The sequence below is a fragment of the Rhincodon typus genome, chromosome 3, assembly GCF_021869965.1.
Source record: "Rhincodon typus isolate 14 chromosome 3, sRhiTyp1.1, whole genome shotgun sequence".
NCBI lineage: Eukaryota > Metazoa > Chordata > Chondrichthyes > Orectolobiformes > Rhincodontidae > Rhincodon > Rhincodon typus.
In genome coordinates, this window is record NC_063334.1 from 4,828,488 (window position 1) to 4,845,633 (window position 17,146).

At 39.4% G+C, this 17,146-nt stretch overlaps 1 protein-coding gene across 2 annotated transcripts in view; it reads left to right on the forward strand.

Moving 5' to 3' along the window:
* Window positions 1–17,146, forward strand: part of tnksa (tankyrase, TRF1-interacting ankyrin-related ADP-ribose polymerase a) — a 151,804-nt gene that overhangs the window by 57,533 nt on the left and 77,125 nt on the right. The window contains exons 4-6 of one of the 2 annotated variants that reach the window (XM_048595409.1): window positions 4,747–4,783; window positions 9,024–9,099; window positions 15,036–15,083. In XM_048595409.1, coding sequence (XP_048451366.1) covers window positions 4,747–4,783; window positions 9,024–9,099; window positions 15,036–15,083 — 161 coding nt within the window. The remainder of the gene's footprint in view (window positions 1–4,746; window positions 4,784–9,023; window positions 9,100–15,035; window positions 15,084–17,146) is intronic. The other variant, XM_048595410.1, reaches the window with a different exon arrangement.

Consider the following 17,146-nt stretch of genomic DNA (forward strand, 5'->3'; position numbering starts at 1 on the left):
TAAATGTTGTATTTGTACCAACCTTCACCACTTCCTCTAGCAGTTCATTCCATACATGCACCACCCTCTACGTGAAAAAGTTGCCCCTCAGGTCCCTTTTATGTCTTTCCTGCCTCACCTTAAACCTATGCCCTCCAGTTTTGGACTTAACATGGGAAACAGTCCTTGGCAATTCATTCTATCCTTGCCCCTTATGATTTTATAAACCTCTTTAAGATCACTCCCCAACCTATTCAGCCTCTCCCGATAGCTCAAACACTCCCCACCCCTGGTAACATCCTTGTAAATCTTTTCTGCATCCTTTCAAGTTTAACAACATCTTTCCTATAGCAGGGAGACCAGATTTGAATGCAGTATTCCAATAGTGGCCTAACCAATGTCCTGTACAGCTGCAGCATGACCTCCCAACTCCTATAGTCAACGCACTGACCAATAAAGGCAAGTGTACCAAATGGCTTCTACACTACCCTCTGTACCTGTACCTGTAACTCCACCTTCAAGGAACTATGACCTTGTGCCCCTATGTCCCTTTGTTCGGCAACACTCTCCAGGGCCCAACCGTTAAGTGTATAAGTTCTGCCCTGACTTGCTTCACCAAAATGCAACACTTGGCACTTACTAAATTAAATGAGGAAGGATTTTAAAAAGGACTTAAGGAGCAACGTTTTCATGCAGAGGCTGGTGCATGTATGGAATGAGTTGCCAGAGGAAATGGGGTTGCCAGAGGGAGGGGTACAATTACAACATTTAAAAGGTATCTGGATGGATATATGAATAGAAGAGGTATAGAGGGATATAGGCCAAATGCTGGCAAATGGAACTAGGTCAGATTGGGATGTCTGGGTTGGCACAGACCAGTTAGACTGAAGGGTCTGTTTTTGTGTTGTATGACTCTATGATTCTATGTCCATCTTCTATAAATGGATGAGTTATGTGTTTGTGAGGCATGCTTTTTGTGGAGCCCTACTGGAGCTTTCTGAGGTGAAGTAGGATGCATCAAAATGGTTGTCATGACCTGTGTTGATTTAGCTGCAATAATCCTCTGAATAAAGGGACAATGAAAACTATTTTGGTACAGGAGTACATGGCTTTAATGGGGCTTTTCAAAGAGGGATGTGCTGCACCCAAGTGATCACCATGCATTTCTGCATTCACTAGAACCATGAAAATTTGACCATCATAACTCCCCAAATAAAACTAATTTTATTTGCATCAAATTGCACCATAATTCCAAATAAATTCATCTCTAAACTGCAAGACCTAAAACTCTGCCCCCGCTTCTGTAACTGGACCTTGGACTTCCTGACCCATAGATCACAGTCAGTAAGGATATGTGACAACACCTCCTCCACCCTTTTCCTCAACACCGGTGCCCTGCAAGGCTGTGTACTCAGCCCCATACTATACCTCTTATACTCATGACTGCGTGGCCAAATTCTTCCCCAACTCTGTTTACAAGTTTGCTGACAACAGCACCATTAAAGATCAGATCTCAGACAACGATGAGGCAGAGTCCAGGAAAGAGACCGAGTACTTAGTGGCCTGATGTGAGGATAACAATCTGTCCATTAATGTTAGCAAAACAAAGGAGCTAGTTATTGACCTCAGGAAGCAAAGTGAAGGGCACGCCCCTGTCTGCATCAGTGGTGGAAATGGTCGAGTGGCATCAAGTTCTTGGGAGTGATGATATTCAACAATCTGTACTGGTCTACCCACACCAACACAACAGTCAAGAAAGCATACCAACACTCCCTCAAAAGGCTAATAAAGATTTGGCTTATCCGCAAAGATTCTTTCCAGTCTTTATAGATGCACCATATGAAGTTTCCTATCTGGACGCATTACAGCGGGGTATGGCAAATGCTCTGCCTAAGACTGCAAGAAACAACAGAGTCGTGAGCACAGCCCAGTCCATCATGCAAACCAGCCTTCCATCCATTGACTCCATCTATATTTCCCGCTGCCTCGATAAAGCAACCAACATAATCAAAGACCCCTCTCACCCCGGTTATATTCTCTTCTACCCTCTTCTGTCAGGCAGTTTCAAGAACAGCTTCTTCCTCACTTTGATCAGATTTTTGAATGGACATCTCGAATGTTAATCTTTCTCTGCATCTTTTTTGTGGATGCACTTTGTATGGTATGATCTGCCTGTAGCATGCAAAACAATTCGCTGTATTTCGGTACGTGACAATGTCAAATTTCTTAGCACTGCACTAGTTAGTCCCAAATTGTGCTTGAAACAGTATCAAGCGCAGGAATGGTTTAGAGGAATAAAAATATTGACAAATTTCAAAATTGTCGCAGCACAGAAAGCTAGGAAAGGAGTGCATCATTGCTTCTCCCAATTGAGAGTTCTTTTCAATCAAAGTTTGAAGAACGGGGAGGATACTTGTAGTTCCTTTCCATATGGCCATGGAGAAAGATTGAGAAGGTGGAGAAGTATCTATCACAAACAACCTGGCACTGTTCAGCGCTGCTGCTTCTGCTGCAACAACCTGATCTTCCTGACATTTATCTGATCAATCTGATAATAGCGCTCATTCACCACAACATTGGACCAATGTGCCACTTAGTATGTAAAATTATTCGGGCTGTTAACAACATAATTCATTATATTCAGTTGTGCCAACCATGGTTCGATTTGGTATTAGCCCTGCTTGAGTTACGTCAAGAGATCCCACTCTAGATTTTTCTGTTTTTTCTTTTATTAAACACATTTAGACTGATACTGTAGGGAAATCCTGAAGAAAAGCTTCCCTTTTTGGAGTTGTCATCTTTCTAATGGAAAATTTGGTTAAGGCCCCCATCTGGTGTTTCAGGTGGGCATAAAAGATTCATAACGGGAGTTGTGCTGGCCAGTATTCATAGCATTACTTATTAACATCACAAAAAAATGATTATATAGTAATTATTACTTATTACATTATTACTATCTTGGGAGTGTGTTCTGCACTAATTGTCTGCCATGGTTCCTACAATGCAATCATGTAAAACATTTTGGAACATAGGTTATGAAAGGCGCTTTATAAATGGAAACCTTTTTTGAATTGTGTATGTGAGGTCAGTAGATTTAAAAAAAAAGTTGTTATTAATGCTTTTATTTATTTCAGTGCATCTTTTGCAGTTATGCCATAGCAATGTTATTACTTTTATATTAATATGACTGTTGAAATGGGCTGCTGTTGGGTTGACGATTTGATTTAAGTTGAAAAGGACCTCTGCTGATTGCTGTATTTTGTTTTAACATGGTGTTATGTTGAAAAGGTCTTAATGTGAGGAACTATACATGAGAAATTGTTTGTTTTATGATTTCAAAATATATGAACTTTGAATTGCTTTGGCATTAAATCAAATGCACTTGTATTAAAAATGAAGATTATTCAATGTTGTTGAGTTCAGAATGTGAATAATATTAAATGTAAAATTTATGGAGTTGTTCTGGATAGAAAATGAATTGAAATATAAAATAAATCTGTATTTTAAACAATTCAACTAATTTTAAAGACGTTCTATATTCAGTTAAGCTTAAATTATGTGGACATATAACTAACTATCAATGATATAGTAGTAGCATTGACATTGTGAATTCAATTTAAGAGCATATTCAGTTTTTTTTTTGAACAAGCTCACTATTTTTAAAAAAATCTATCTTCAAGATGTATTTTCTACATTTGAGGAAATTTCTGGGATGGTTTTTGACAAAGCCAACGCTCGGAATTGAGCCAGTGTCACCATGGTTACCATCTTAATTCTAGTACTTGTGTAAAGAAAGTAGCATCATGTCTGCTAGAAAATCAGCCTCTGCAGAAGCATATGGAAACGTGGCAACACACGTGCTATGCAGCAATAGATATCAATCCCCATCTTCAGCTGTTTACTGCACTCAGCACAAACTCGGTGATGTTACTTAAGTTGAACATGGAATCATGTCCTCTTCTCCTATTCTGCTGAATTCATTACCTTGCCTTCCATTAGTGTTCTCATAGAGGATGTCTGTTCCCTAAAATAAACCTGGTTGAATTATTGTCCCAATTAGCACTATTACTGTTAAAACATTTGTCTTTACTTCAGCTTGAGCTTATACCTCTGTTTAATAACCTGGTGATATATTTGACTGAGCTCTGTGCCTGTGAGGGAGCAGAGGGGTTAGGGAGAAAGAACATGATCAAAGGCTGCCTGTTTGTCCCAAGAATATGTAGAAATCTCATTGACTAGCATTTTAGCTCATAAGGCATGAAAATAGCAATGAAAATTTTGCTAATGTTAATGAATATTTATATTTTCCATTATGATTAAAGAACAAGTTTGTACCACAATAACTTATTCGATAGTGACATTGTTTCCTCAATTGCAACATAATTTAGCAGACATGTTTTGAATAGGTAGCTTCCGCAAGCTTGAGAGTAGGCCATGCAGTATGCAATTCTTTTCAGTGAACAGTGAAAATCATTGTCATTATGAATGTGTCTGTGATCACAACTGCTTGTACTCACGAGCCAGTGGTGCTGATGAAATGGGGGAAACCTGGCACTTGACATCACCAGAGTAATACATTTGAAAGCAGTTTGTGCACAGTGATTGGCTATTTGAATGAATGCGTAGGATTTGTATACAGTCTCCAAGGCAGTTGTGATGCTCTGTCTTCAGTTGTTAGTGTCATTACTTCATTACACAATAGGGTGTGGACTTGCAGTATTTTCTTTCTGTTTACACCACTAACAATGTTTTTTTGCAATCACACAGGTGAATACAAGAAAGACGAACTTCTTGAAGCAGCGAGGTAAGTGATATCTATACAAAATGCCGGTAAAGCTTCTTAGAATGTGCTTTACTTTGCTTGACATATAGATTATAATGGATAAAATGTGATTTTTGTTTTGGACTGCAGGAGGAACGGTTTCACTTCATCCAGTTTTTAAACGCCTAACAAAAAACTGTAATGTTTCTAATGTGCTGCATGGTTTTGGTGAATAATTACATCAGTCAAATTGTCCTCATCCCTTTCAATTTATTAATTTTGCATTGGACAGTGAAGCTTAATTTAGACCCATTTTCTTTGACAACTTTCGTTCTGAATATTTCTTTCTACGATTTCTGTTCCCGAGTCAGTCTCCTCTTAGCTGTTGTACAGGTCTGGCCTGCATGTGCAGCCTGCCTGTCAGTATCTCTCTCCTGCATGCAAGTGTTGACATTGGCAGCTATGCAACTGTGTATGCGTGAGAGAGAGAGAGAGAAAACAGAGAGATAATCCACCATGATAATCCTCACTCAACTCTCACTAAGTTTTGGTAATTAGATGTCAGGTGCCTGACTAGTTTATTTTCTTTGTAATATTGAAAGTACTGAGCCCTGTGTGAAGCTTTCTCCAAATAAAGCTTATCATCCGGATTTTTTTTTCTAGAACTTCCTTCTTGGTGAGAAAATGTCTTTAGTAACTTACTGTGGATGTTGTGAATTGCAGGAGAATGGTCAGAACCGTGGATGGATGTTTGAAATGTCATGAAAGTTTCAGTGTTTGACCTAATCAATCTGTCATAGTAGAGAATTGTTTCCAACTAGATTGCATTTTTAGTTTTCGAGTATAATGCTTAAATAGTATCATCACTGTATAAGGGGCATTTCTCAAAATATTTTGTGGCAGATACCTTTCTGGTTCATGTGAAATGGAGAAACAGTGACAAGCTGGCCAAAGTGACTACATGTGACTGAGGACACAGCAGCAAATCATTGAAATCTATGCTTAACGTCACCTATATTGTCTCCAGTCCAAACCTTGTTTCTAAATTAATCTATAGTAACACAGGAGTCATCGAATCATACAAAACCTAGTGTGGAATCAGGCCATTCAGCCCATCGAGTTGACACCAACCCTCTGAAGAGCAGTCCATTCCAGCCTAGATTGACGATAGAAACGTAGAAAATAGGTGCAGGAGTATGCCATTCAGTCCTTTTGAGCCTACACAAATATTCAATATGACGTGACTGATCATGCAATTCCAGAATCGCATTCCCACTTTCTTTCCATACCCAATGATCCCTTTAGCCGCAAGGGCCACGTCCAGTTCCGTCTTGAATATATCTAATGAACTGACCCCAACAGTTTTCTGTGGGAGAGAATTCCACAGGTTCACAACTCAGTGAAGAAATTCTTTCTCGTCTCAGTCCTGAATGGCTTACCCCTTATTCTTAGACTGCGATCCCTAGTTTTGGACTTCCCCAATATCAGGAGCATTCTTCCCACATCTAGTCTGTCCTGTCCCATCAGGAGTTTAGATGTATCTGAGATGTCTGCAAAAACATTTGACACAATATATGTATCTTGATAAATTAATTCTGACACTGCGGCAGAATTATTTATCTCAGGATGTGTGATGGTGTCAATCTTTCTTTGTTTCAACTTTGGGCTTGTACGTACAGGTGCCTATAATGATGAGGCAGCTTTCCCTTCTCAGCTCAGTATAGAAATATTGTTTCTTTGAGGATTGCTTATTTTGTACTTCATATTACATCAGATCTCTACTTGCAGTTGCCATTTAAGGTTTGCAAGTGTTGACTTAAACTATTCATTATTGAATAGTTTTGGACTTTAGACTGGGTTTGCATTGTCTCATATGAACATATTTCATGTCAAACTTTATACTTTGTAGCTGTTTGATTAATCCCTTAGCTTGTACCTGGACTTCAACTGACTAATGTCCCAAAACACCCAATCTTTCTTCTGCACGTTCCTGTCTCTACATTTTTGGGAAAAATGGTTATTGAATATGAAAACAAGCATCAGAATTTCAAAGTAAAGGAATTGCTGGATCCAGTGCCATTGTTGGAAAGCGACAATGGGAATGATGGGAGAATGGGATTTAGTACAAATTAGAATACGGGCAGAAGAGATTTGAATGAGCATAGGTTTGTGGAGGCTAGAAAGTGGGAAAGTGCGACCATTAGAATCGTTGGACCTGGAAATTGGATGAATCTGTGAAATAAAGGTAGGTGATCTAGGTGAAGGATAGGATGTGTGTCAGATTCACCCTGGCCAATGGCCAGGGAATGAAATGTATTTTGACAGGATGTGAAAACCTTGGCTTTGGTCTTTCTAACAGCTAATTGGAGGAAATTTCCGTTCATCCACTACTTAATCTTGGGCAAAGAATGTGACAAATTTTAGAGGTATTGGTGGGAACGAGGGGTTTAGAGTAGAGAAGGATGTGCTGGTCAGCTGTTTTGATCAGAAATCCTCTCCAATTTGGCTTGAACCTGCTAAGTGATGAATCATTGTACCAACTGATCTTGCTCCATGCTGTCCACAATTATTATTTCAGTCAACAACAGCATTAATTAATCTCCGCTTTTATTTATGTTCCATTTATAATTTTGTTAAACTTTGGATACCTGCTGGCAGTCATCTTTCTGGATTAGTTGGCTTCAATTTTCCAGCTTCACCACTCATGACAGGAGCAAAGATAAAAAATAAAACTGTTATTTAGTTAAGGATTTTAATTGCTGGACTTTATTTAAGCGACAAAAATAAGCTTTAAAATAAAGTTACATTTTACTTAGGGAATTTAAAAGCAATATATATGAAATCTTGAGCCTGAGATCACTGCTTGTATTTTGCTTTCTAATTTTAAGGTACATTAAAAGGAAATTCATTTTTGGAGATTATACTAAATATATATATTACCTATTCTTACCGTAATCATCGTTCTGACAAACGGCAAGTGTCCTGTGGGTCATGTTTCTAAATTAATGTAATCTAAATTTGTCTTCATTTTCTTAAGGATTACCTGTGTTTCATCTTCCTAAATATTGTGTAGAAACTGGGATGTGATTCAAACATTGTCCTTTCAGTCTGGGAATATGGATTTGAATTGCATTGAAAAATTTTACATAAAAGCAGTTTGGGGAATCTCAATCCAGTTGAAGTTGTCCAAAACTGATTTTTTGTAATTTTGCACTCAACCGACCACCTTGCTGTAAGCAATAAGGATAGCTGGAATATTGCAATAAAAACTTCTCACTGGTGTTAGCAGGGTCTGTTGCTTTGCAGTTGGGAATAGAAACAATAGTTGGTGTGAATTAACAGAAGTTTTACTATGTATCAAAAATACCAAATCTGAAATTCTGGTCTGCTGAAATGTAGAAAAATGTTTCGTATCACAACATTAGCATCGTTTTGCTTAATAGCTGTTCTAAAAAACATTGATAAATGAGACTATGCTTGGAAAATCTCCCAGTTAAAACCCAGGTCTTCAGTGTGGCTAGAGTCATTATTCTCCTGGTTGTGGAGTTGAATTTCAGCCATCTTGGATCAGTGAGATTCTCTTTTCCCTGATCTCTAGATCCCTTCCATTGCTAGCTCTGATGACTCCTTTCCTTCCATATGATCCAATCTAATTATCTGTTGTTTGTTTGCGACTCTATGTAGAACACTTATTTCATATTTCAGGTGAGATTAACCCTATAAGAGAGACCACAGTCTTTGCTGATGTTTGTCAAAAAGATGCTGTCAGGCAGTGGCTAACATAGCCCTGAATGAGTGGCAGCTTGTGCAGGCAGCCTAGGACTTGGTGATTAAAGGCTTCCTGATGCAGATCTTGGGCTCTGATCTTTGTCGGAGAAGCTGAAAGTCAGAGTTGAGGTGAGGGCTGACTGGAAGTTTGGATATGGGAGTGATTCAACTTGGAGAATTAGAGCGCAGGAAAGTCTACTCCAAATTGGGAACAATCATGTGGCAAAAGATGTTAAAACTAATCTAGTGACACTCCATGAGATTACAGGCCCTGTTAACTTATTTGTGTTAAAGAGAACAAAATGGAGCAATGTTTTAAAATGGAGTCACAATGATCAAACTTAGAACAAAAAAAATATACCACCGTAGCTCCCAGGACCAGGCTCAGAGACTTAAATTTAATTCCTTTTTCACTACCTTTGTTTATTTGTAAGATTTTGCATTGTTCAAAACTTAATACCTTCATTCACTGAATCGCCCACTTTTCACTAACTGTAAATGTTTTCCTTTCTAGAAGCGGTAATGAAGAAAAGCTTATGGCGTTGCTTACTCCATTAAATGTAAACTGTCATGCAAGTGATGGAAGAAAGGTAAGAATATGTGCATGGGTCTGCACCTTAATTATCTGAAACATAGGTGTATAGAAGCAAAATAAAGATTTAGCTCCTAGTTTATTAAAAGAAAGACCTAATATCTTTTCAGTGTTCAGACCTGTAACAGCATGAACCAGTAAATTGTCAGGTAACTTGAGATCATTCTTGCTGCCATACTGCCCTCCACTATCTCCCCACTTACAAATATTGAAGGTATAGATTTAAACTAACCTTTGTCTTGTCATTAGGATTTCACCTAAAGTGCAGATATTATGTTGATTTGAACTACGGGGTGGAAGAACATGCAGTTTGCTTGGAGAGAGCATCTTCTGGTGCACAAATGCTAGTGAAATACTGATGCTTGTAGGTCTGTTGATAACAGTGGCAATAACCAGCACAACTTGAAGTACTGAATTAAGAAGATCTGAGTGCATATATTGCGCAATATTTGAAATGTATGGTTAAAACGTGCTGATATTTCCTAGAGGATAGCAGTGTCAAATGTATTGAATGGTCCAGTGACAACACCAATAGTGATATTTTTGTTGGTCTGCTAAGTTCTGGGTATCAAACTTATTTTATATGATGGGCCTGCTCTGCCATCCTGGTATTTGGCATGAATCATATTCATCATGGGACACAGTGGGGTAAAGATTACTGCACGTTGTGTCCATTTTACATCAATTAATGCGTAGAAGAATCCTGCGACTGTTTTAAGACCCAAACGTAAAACATGTGAATGACTAGATGGAGCATGTGTCATGCAGTCATTGCCTAGTCTTTCACATTCAACAACATTTCTCAACTGATAATCTGGGCCACTGAAGAAATTGTAGGGAAAGTATGTTTGCTCTTCCTTCCGTGGAGAATAAAGGACCAGGAATCAGCAAAGGCCAGCCCATGGTCACTCCTCTTGTATCTCACTCCTTCAAGTGATGTAAACTCAGAGCTCTAACTATGTGTGGGAGAAAGCTTCAGCCAGGATCCCCTGTTTCCCATTTGACCACCAGTGGAAATGGTCTTTGAAGCTTTACCTACTTGCTCCCTGAGCCGGTGTGTTTGATTGCAGACATTTCATCACTCTGCTAGGTAACATCGTCAGTGTGCCTCCAGTGAAACATTGGTGTTCTGTCCCACTTGTTATTTATATGCCTCATTTTGCTGGGTGGTTGGTATCACTTCCAGTTCTGTTTTCTAGTGGTTTGTACGTCGGATCCAGTTTGATGTGTTTGTTGATGGAGTTCCGGTTGGAATGCCAGGCCTCCAGGAATTCCCCAGCATGTATCTGTTTGGCTTGTTCTATTACGGATGTGTTGTCCTAGTTGAATTCGTGTCCTTTTTTGTCTGTGTGCATTGAGACCAGAGAATTGGTGGTGTCTCTTGGTGGCTAGTTGCTGTTCATATATCGTTATTGTCAGTTTTCTTCCAGTTTGGCCTATGTAATGTTTCTCTCAGTCCTTGTATGGTATTTTCTGTAGTACTTTAGGTTTATTGGTTGTGGGTATGAACTTACGTTCGTCAGTAGCTGTCGCAGGGTGGATGTTGGTTTGTGGGCTATCCTGATATATCGTAATCTGAGTAGTCTTGTGGTCATCTCTGTTATGTCTCTGATGTACGGTAGGGTGACGAGTGTGTCTGGCCATGTCGTGTCGTCTTGTTGTAGTCTGTTGCAGAGGTAATGATGGATTGTGCTTTTTGAGTATGCGTTCCTTTTAAAAACTCTGTCTTGGTCGTTTGCATTGGAGTACAAAGTTTTCTTCGGCGAACAATTTCTCACTCCTGTTCGTGGAGGTGGTTGTGGGCATAGTTGATCATTGCAGGAAATTGCCGCCAAAAAGAACAACGCAACCGACCAAGAATGGACAGCCACACTGGAACAAGCCATCACCATACAACAACAAAAGACCAGAACAAAGAAAAGAATAGCCCTTCAAGAAAAACAGTCCAAACTCACTCACAACAACGACACGGACAACACAGAAACATGGATCAAGAACATCTCAGACCACTTACAGACACTGAGAAGACCATCCTAGTACACAGATTGAATTATAACTACAGAGACCCAAAAAAACTGCCTTCCTGGCTGCACTGGAATCAACACTAAAGAGCAATGGACTCTCAGGAAGTACAACAGACCATCAGACAGATGATAGTTCCAACACTTAGCAGAAAAGGTAATTGGAACACATTTAACACAGAAGAGAAGAAAGCCTGGAAAGATTCAAGGAAGACAAAAATCTTGTAATCTTACCGGTGGACAAAGGACACATGACAGTAATCCTTAATAGAGCCCAACATATCGGGAGAGCTAATGCACTACAAGCAGAAACCAATACCTGCCAACAGATGGTGATAGACCCAATGCCACAGTTAGAGAACTGGATTACAACAACTCTGAAGAAATTACACAACTCAGGAGATATCAGCAAGACAGACACCCAAAAAATGAAGCCAGAGGGGTTCAACACACCCTGCTTCTATGGGCTGTCTAAGGTACACAAGCCAGAGGTCCCCCTCAGACATATTGTCTCACTACCAGGCAAGCCAACGTATAGACAAACAAAAGAACTACAACAGGAACTGAAAAAGTTAGTAGACAACACTGCCCACTCCATCCACTCCTCCCAAGAATTCCTCAACATCATCAAGGACACCAGAATAGAAGAGGGCGAGATAATGATTTCCTTTGATGTAACAGCACTATTTACCTCCATAAACATTGACCTAGTCAAAGAGACAGTTGCCACACTGCTGGACGAATCTGGAAGGCACCCATCCCATGACACCAACAGCAACAACAAGGACGGCATCCTGAACCTGCTGGATCTGTGCCTCACAACCAACTTCACCTTCAAACAAATCAAAAGGAACACCAATGGGATCCCCAATACCAGGACTGATTGCAGAAGCGGTAATGCAAAGATTAGAACGGACAACGCTCCCCCACAATCTAACCCAAACTCTGGACCTGCTACGTAGATGACCTCTTCATGATTATCAAACACTCAAGACTAGAAGAAACCCACCTACACACAAACAGTGTTCTCACCGGAATAAAATGCACAAAAGAAGAAAGCAATAACCGACTACCCTTCCTAGATGTAAGGATGGAACATAAGAACAACGGGGAACTCCAGACTAGCATATACAGAAAAACCCCACATATGGACCAGATATTTAATTACACCAACCACCCCAACACCCATAAAACGGAGCCACATCAGGACATTATTCAAACGAGCCACAACACCATGCAGCAACCCAGAATTACGCAAAGCAGAACAGGAACACTTATATGCACTTTTTTTAAAAGGAATGGATACCCAAAAAGCACAATCCATCGTTACCTTGGCAACAGACCACAACAAGAAGACATGACATGGCCAGCCACACTAGTCACCCTACTATACATTAGAGACATATCAGAGATGACCACAAGACTACGCATGTATCAGGCCACAAACCAGCATCCACCTTGCGACAGGTACTGACGAACGTAAAGGATTCCATATCCATAACCAATAAACCTAACGTGATATACAAAGTACCATGCAAGGACTGAGAAACAGTACATAGGCCAAACTGGAAGAAAACTAACAATAAGGTACACCAACACCAACTAGCGACCAAGAGACACGACCAATTCTCACTGGTCTCATACACACGGACAAAGAAGGACACAAATTCGACTGGGACAGCACATCCATAATAGCACAAGCCAAACACGGACATGCTGGGGAATTCCTGGAGGCCTGGCATTCCAACTGGAACTCCCATCAACCAACACGTTGAACTGGATCTGATGTACAAACCACTGGAAAACAGAACCGGAAGTGATGCCAACCACCCCAGCAAAACGAGGCATGTAAATTACAAGTGGGACAGAACACCAATGCTTCACTGGAGGTGCCCTGGTGATATTACGTAGCAGGGTGATGAAACGTCTGCAATCAAACACACCAGCTTGACGAACAAGTCTACAATCTCATGCTCTATCCGAGCTACAAATCTTCTGAAAAACTGTACCTAATGTTAAGATCCCTAGGTTTCACTTAGCTTGTTACTGTCTGCTCTTCTCTTTCTCAGCATTACTTCTAACTATGTTTCTGCTTTGCTCAGCACTGCACAAAATGATGAGACCCATTACCACCAATCTGATTCCCCCATTCTCTGGTTCCCCATCACCCCTCACTATCCCCACTTCCAGTTCTCTTCCCCTCTGACTGCCAATCCCTGACCAAATGGACATTCGCCAACCCTAATCTTTCACCTCCATAGGCTCATGTTAGCATCTCCCCAATCTGAATTCTTTCTCTTTGATCCAATGTTATTACAGCCCCTGAAAGTTCTCACCTTGTCACTGCACTAAACTTGATCTCCTGCCACCCTACTCTCTTTGTTCTCACCCAACCCAAAACCAACTCTGCACTGCTCCCATTCCATCACTCTCCCCTTCCACTTGCTGTTTTTGTTTCTGATTGGATGCTGGCTCTATGTGCCAGAGAAGGAATGTGATGTGAGAAGTGACTAGGGACTTGCTGTAACCCAGAGTTGAGACGATTTAGTTTTCCCACACCATGGGAAACAAACATTGGGAGATTTGGCAACCCTAAATAGAGCATTCTGTGGGCCAGATTAAATTGTTCTGCAGGCAATACTTCTGACACCCCTGCATTAAATCAATATTGAGCTTGGTATAATAGATAAACCACTTAACTTTTGGAAAGTATGGTGCTCTAGTAACACGCATGGTCTGTTCTTGACTTTATTACTGTCATTTGAGAGAGCCTCGCTTGATTTGAATCTGTTTTATTTGCTTTGTATATTGTTATATCTGTTTATAAGATGTTAAGCCTGATTTGATGGAGTGCATTTCTGTAGAGTGGTTTCCATCTGTGGGAGCAGAAGTTGATGAAGAGCAATCTTCAGGTCAACTTATCCCATCTCTTTCAGTTTCCTGTTTGCTATAAAATGGCATTCACATGAACTGTGAAATCCGTAGTCCAATGTTGTTGCCTTTCGAAATGCACATGGCTTAGGAAGACTGGAGAATGAAATCATTATAAATACAGTTGGGGGATGCTTTTTGAAAATCCAGTGGCATTCCTCAAGTAGAGATGATAGCATGCACTAAATTTATTAAGCAAGTTGATGTTTCCAACCTGACCATATGCAAGTAACACACTTGAAATCTTTGTATTAAAAGAACTATTATTAAAATCTTTACTGTAATGAAGCCTGCAATTTTTTTCACATTCGTGATTTTTTTAAATCATAAATCTTCATAACTTTAATAGTGTATTTGTCACTGATATTTGAAGTTCCTAAATATCCCATGCTAATTTTGTTACAGAATCAAGATTGACTACTTGTGGAAAATTTGCTTTGCTATCAAATCCATTTTTTCCCATTAGTCAACTGGTAGTTGACTGCTCTACTTGATTTATGTTTCACATGTCTGCTTTGTTTACCATACAATTCTTGGGTTACTGTATTTTGCAGTTTTTAACCTGTATGTTATAGATGTATCTGAAGTTGCATTGTCCAAGCTTTTGGTCAAGATGGGAGAAATAGTTCATAAATTAAACATTCAAAATGAATAAAGTAAGTAGTGGAAAACCGTATCAGTGGCTTTTGCACTATTCCCTTTCATTTGAAGGATAATACTTGGGTTTCTCTGGATTAAATGCAACATTAAGCAAATATGTTCAGTTTTGCACCTTTTTGTGGTCACAAAGTACTTGCATGAGTTACGGAGGATAGCCACCACAATGACTCGAATAACAATGTTTTCTTAATGAACTACTTGAGTGTTAAGAATGTTATACATAGTTAACTATCACTAATGTTTGGGAAAAACCCAAGCTCAGAGTGGTATACAGTGATCACTTTTACTAAATAAGAATTTTTTTTCATTTTTGACATTGCAGACTGCAGAACCACACCCCATCAGTCTACGATGTAGAAATGGAAATATGGTACACTTCTTATGCACTATGGTTATTTACTGGTACTGCAGTGTCAAATCTACGGTCTGTGACTTGTTCAAAAATTTTATATCCAAAATTTAATGGATGTGGGATATATAAATAAATGACTAATTATATGTAGAGTTTAAGTATTGCAGCTTGCAGTGTTGCCAGTCCATGTATTACTTCCCTTTTGTTTCCCCTCCCTCTGTCTTAATTTCACCTCCATGATTTCTGACAAAAATGCTCGATGTAAAGTGCATTTTGGAAATGAATACTACTTGTGTCTGGATCAGGTTGCTACCTATTTGCAGTTATGTTGCTGATATCTTACTGAAGTAGCATGATTTGCTGGCTACAATTTTTGTAGTATGAAACATACAAAATATTAGGTCTCAAGACAGTGATCACAGCTGATATAGACATGATTTTTAACAAGTTCATACATTTGGAGTCATGGTCCCCGATGATCCTGGATCATTAAATAGTGCTGATGCATTTTAATTGATTTCAGTACATAGGAAATGATTGGCAGTGCAACCCTTTTCTTTAGTCTGTGGTTGTAGCAGGTTAGATACTTCACTGCAGAAAAGGGCTTAGAAATTCTTGGAATCAAAATGGTGAAAGTGCTCAATCACTTGGTCAAATTTTGTTGTAGGTTTTTCCAAGACTGGGAGAATATATGTAATTGCGCATTAAGATTGCAATTCTTAACTGAATGCTTGGAAGGAGATATAAAGCACTTACATGGTAGAACAGTTGCATGGTATAAGACAGTATGGAGCTGGAGGAACACAGCAGGCCAGGCAGCATCAGAGGAGCAGGAAAGCTGACGTTTCAGGTAGGGGCCCTTCTTCAGAAAGTTCAGCTTTCCTGCTCCTCTGCTGCCTGGCCTGCTGTGTTCCTCCAGATCCACACTAAGTTATCTCAGACTCCAGCATCGGCAGTTCTTACTATCTCTGAGTGAGTTACATGTTATACTTTATTTTCAGAATCTCCTCTTCACAAATCAGTTTTAGGATGGTCATGCTTATTGCCTGCAGTCAATTGATGTGGTGCTGGAATGTCATTCAGACATCTTAGTTTGAAATCCTTAGCATGACTGCTGTTGCATTGTTGGCTGACATGGCCAAATTTTGTTAGTTCCTCTTAAATCACTCAATGGATTTCAAGTCAAAGTTAGAACAGAGATAAAAGTTAATCTTTGCGGTGCGTCCTGTTGGAAACTTTAATTTATAATTCACTCATTTTACTGGATAAACATCAATATGATGGTAGAAAGATGGAGCGTAAATGTATAATTATCAAAAGATCACAAATTTCTTTCATTTGACTGATTTTGTGGCAAGTTTGGAGACTGAAAAATTGGACCTTTGTGAAATAGTTTCTTGGCTGCTTAAGGGAGTAATGCTTTAATAGATTGATGCTGTTTTTGCTTGTTGTGTGCAAAATTTCACAAACAGCTATGGAACAGAATCACACATGCTATGAGAATTCAAACTCGGTAGCTCCAAACTGGATTTCTTTCAAGATGGCAGCAGCAGGAAATGAAATAAGAAAATATCTAATGTTACATTTAAATAGACTTTTAGAAGAAATTCCTGCATCAAAATTATGGCTTCATCCAGTCCTATCATGGGAATATTGTTGAGGATTCTTTGTACAGACTTTTGGATGATGTGTCAATTTATGACCTTCAATGCAGATTCATATGCAGCTATCATGCTGTAAATTTTAAATACAGATCATTTCCTTCCTTATCTTTTGTTTCCTTATGGACATCCAGACATTCAAACCTTACGGAGGCCAAAGCTTTTGTGACTTTTGATTATTTCTTAAATATGCATTTGGTTGAACATTTCCCATTTTACTTCTTGGCCTCACTGGACTATCCTTATTCAATTTTTCACTTTTTTTTGCCTGACATCTTTGATGGTTGTAGTGTGGGTTTCTTCTCTTTCCATCAGTTCTTTTATCTGTCCTTCACCCGCTCCTCTCCACAAATGGAATGATTTGTATTCAGCACCTTGCTGAAGTGAGGTGGTAAACATAGATTCACTCCCTGCTCTTCC